The 2,201-nt window shown below is 40.8% G+C and overlaps 1 protein-coding gene across 2 annotated transcripts in view; it reads left to right on the top strand.

Annotated features, from left to right (window-relative positions):
- Positions 1–2,180, top strand: part of LOC107299499 — a 27,864-nt gene extending 25,684 nt beyond the window's left edge. For both annotated transcript variants that reach the window (XM_015828857.1, XM_015828858.1), the window contains one exon: positions 907–2,180. In XM_015828857.1, the coding sequence (XP_015684343.1) occupies positions 907–1,424 (518 nt within the window). In that variant the 3' untranslated portion in view covers positions 1,425–2,180. The remainder of the gene's footprint in view (positions 1–906) is intronic.
- Positions 2,181–2,201: the final 21 nt, after the last annotated feature.

The raw sequence follows: 2,201 nt of genomic DNA, 5'->3' as shown, positions 1-2,201 counted from the left end.
GAAACTTCCTGACAGTGAGAACAATTAACCAGTGGAACAACCTGCCTCCAGAAGCGGTGAATGCTCCAACACTGGAAGTTTTTAAGAAGAGACTGGACAGCCATTTGTCCGAAATGGTATAGGGTTTCCTGCCTGAGCAGGGGGTTGGACTAGATGACCTTCAAGGTCCCTTCCAACTTTACTATTATTATTATTATCTCATAAAGTAATACTGTCCAACAGTTCACTGATGGTGGCCCTCACTTAGCGATCATTCAACATTATGACAGATCTTGGAAAAAAGCCACTTGCGATCTGGATTCAAAGTTCCAACATCCAGGCCTTCCACCATGGTCACACAACCACATTTTGGGCAGTTGGCCATTGGCACACATTTATGGCCATTTAGAGCATCCCACAACCAAGTGACTGTGATTTATGACTTTTTTTTTTTTTTTTAACACAGAATCTGATGTTTTCCAGTTTCTGGGGAAAATGCTCCATAGCTAAGAATGGCTTGGCTTAATGACTGTGATGTTCATTTAATAATTGTTCATTTAACAACAAAAAAGGTTGTAAAATCAGGCATGGTCATATGGTCTTGTTCACAACTTACGACCAAAACAGCAGACTCAGTTGTGTTGTAAGTCGAGGGCTATTTGTACTCCTCTCTATGTACATATAAACAAAATCAGTAGCTACATATTTCCAATCAGTATCACCTGCCCTAGTGCTGCATATGTTTACTGACGAACGTCATGTCAGAAGAGCTACATGGCAGTCACCCCAGTTGCCATGTAACATATGAGTGATCTTCCATGACTAGATAAAATAATTTAAAAACATCCTTCTGTCTCTCTGTTTCCTATAGCCTCCTTTTTTTTTTGTACTTCTAATAACCTGACCTCATGTCAATTGTATGTACAGGTTCTCGGGACCAATGCCAGCATAATGTCATCTGCAGCATGCAGCAACAAAGTAAATTTGTGGAGCACACCCCGCTGAAACTTGGTGCCTTCCCAGCAGTTTCTAAAAGTAAAATGATCAAGTCCCATTCAGAGGAGTCTGATGAAATCACTTGGAGAAGGTCTGATCTTCATTGTCCTCGAGCTAAACCTCCTCCTAGATCAGCCAACTCTCACCCCACCCACTTAAAGAAGTTTGACACCATACTGAAGTCAGGAGTCAACGTTCAGGAACTTCGCTTGCGTTTCCTGCACCACCTCGACAACTCTGCTCCTGCCAAAAAACCAGCAAAGGACGCTGTAAGACTTTGGTCCAATGCTCAAAAATCTACACGGGATGAAGCACTGCAGAAGTTGGGCTTTCTTCAGAGAGACAAACCTTTTCTGAATGCACATCAACACATCCAGCTTCTGTGCGCTGAAAGGCCAGACAAAGAGGCAACTGCAGGTTCCACCCACATGTTTAAGAAGTGTCCATAATAGCTGTTGTGGACCCTTAGTTGTGCTTTCTTAAGCCAACTGAAAGCCAAGCAAGGTTAGAACATCTCTTCTGATAGGGTATCAAGCGAAACCGTCCTTTTTGTTGGATTATTTTCTGCAAAATACTATGGGGCCAGAATACAGAACCTGCAATGTACAGTTTATAGGAACGCATTTAATAGCATTTTTTTTTTTTGCACAGTGCATCTTATTGGTACAATAGTTAGTTGAGATGCATCATGTTGGCTTTTAATTTCATTTCTAAACTTCTTAATACTGCATCCTTGATCCCTTGCGCAATGAAAGAGATATTATTTTGTGAAAATGGAGACCAGTTTCCTTCCTTCAGAATAAGCCCAGTGCCTTTACTTATAAGATCAAAGCAAATGCACTCAAGGTCACAGGAGTGCTTTCAGACTTAGCTTTTACTATGCAGTCTCCTCGTCTTATTCCTCAAAGTTTATAGACGATGCAAACAATATTGCTTTCTGCTCATCGCTTCGTTTTGCTAATGCTACTTCCAGTATTTTAATGGGAGGGGAACCCAGAGCAATGTATTGTTAAGATCCCTTTAACTATCCAAGAGCAGGTCTCTCTGGAATGTTATATTTGACTAGCACAAATTAGAACATAAGTATCCCTGGCAGGAATATCTGCCAGGTCTCTAATGAAGACCATCACATTTGCTTCATAAGGGATCCATGTATTCTAACTGATGCTACAGCCAACTGCTGTTTTCATTAGGAAGCAATGTCCTTTTTTTTTTTTTTTTTTTTT

This window comes from Protobothrops mucrosquamatus, unplaced genomic scaffold (assembly GCF_001527695.2).
Source record: "Protobothrops mucrosquamatus isolate PMUCROS unplaced genomic scaffold, P.Mucros_1.0 scaffold5023, whole genome shotgun sequence".
Lineage (NCBI taxonomy): Eukaryota > Metazoa > Chordata > Lepidosauria > Squamata > Viperidae > Protobothrops > Protobothrops mucrosquamatus.
Note: the sequence above shows the minus strand (reverse complement) of the source record. Positions and strands in the feature narration are given on the sequence as shown.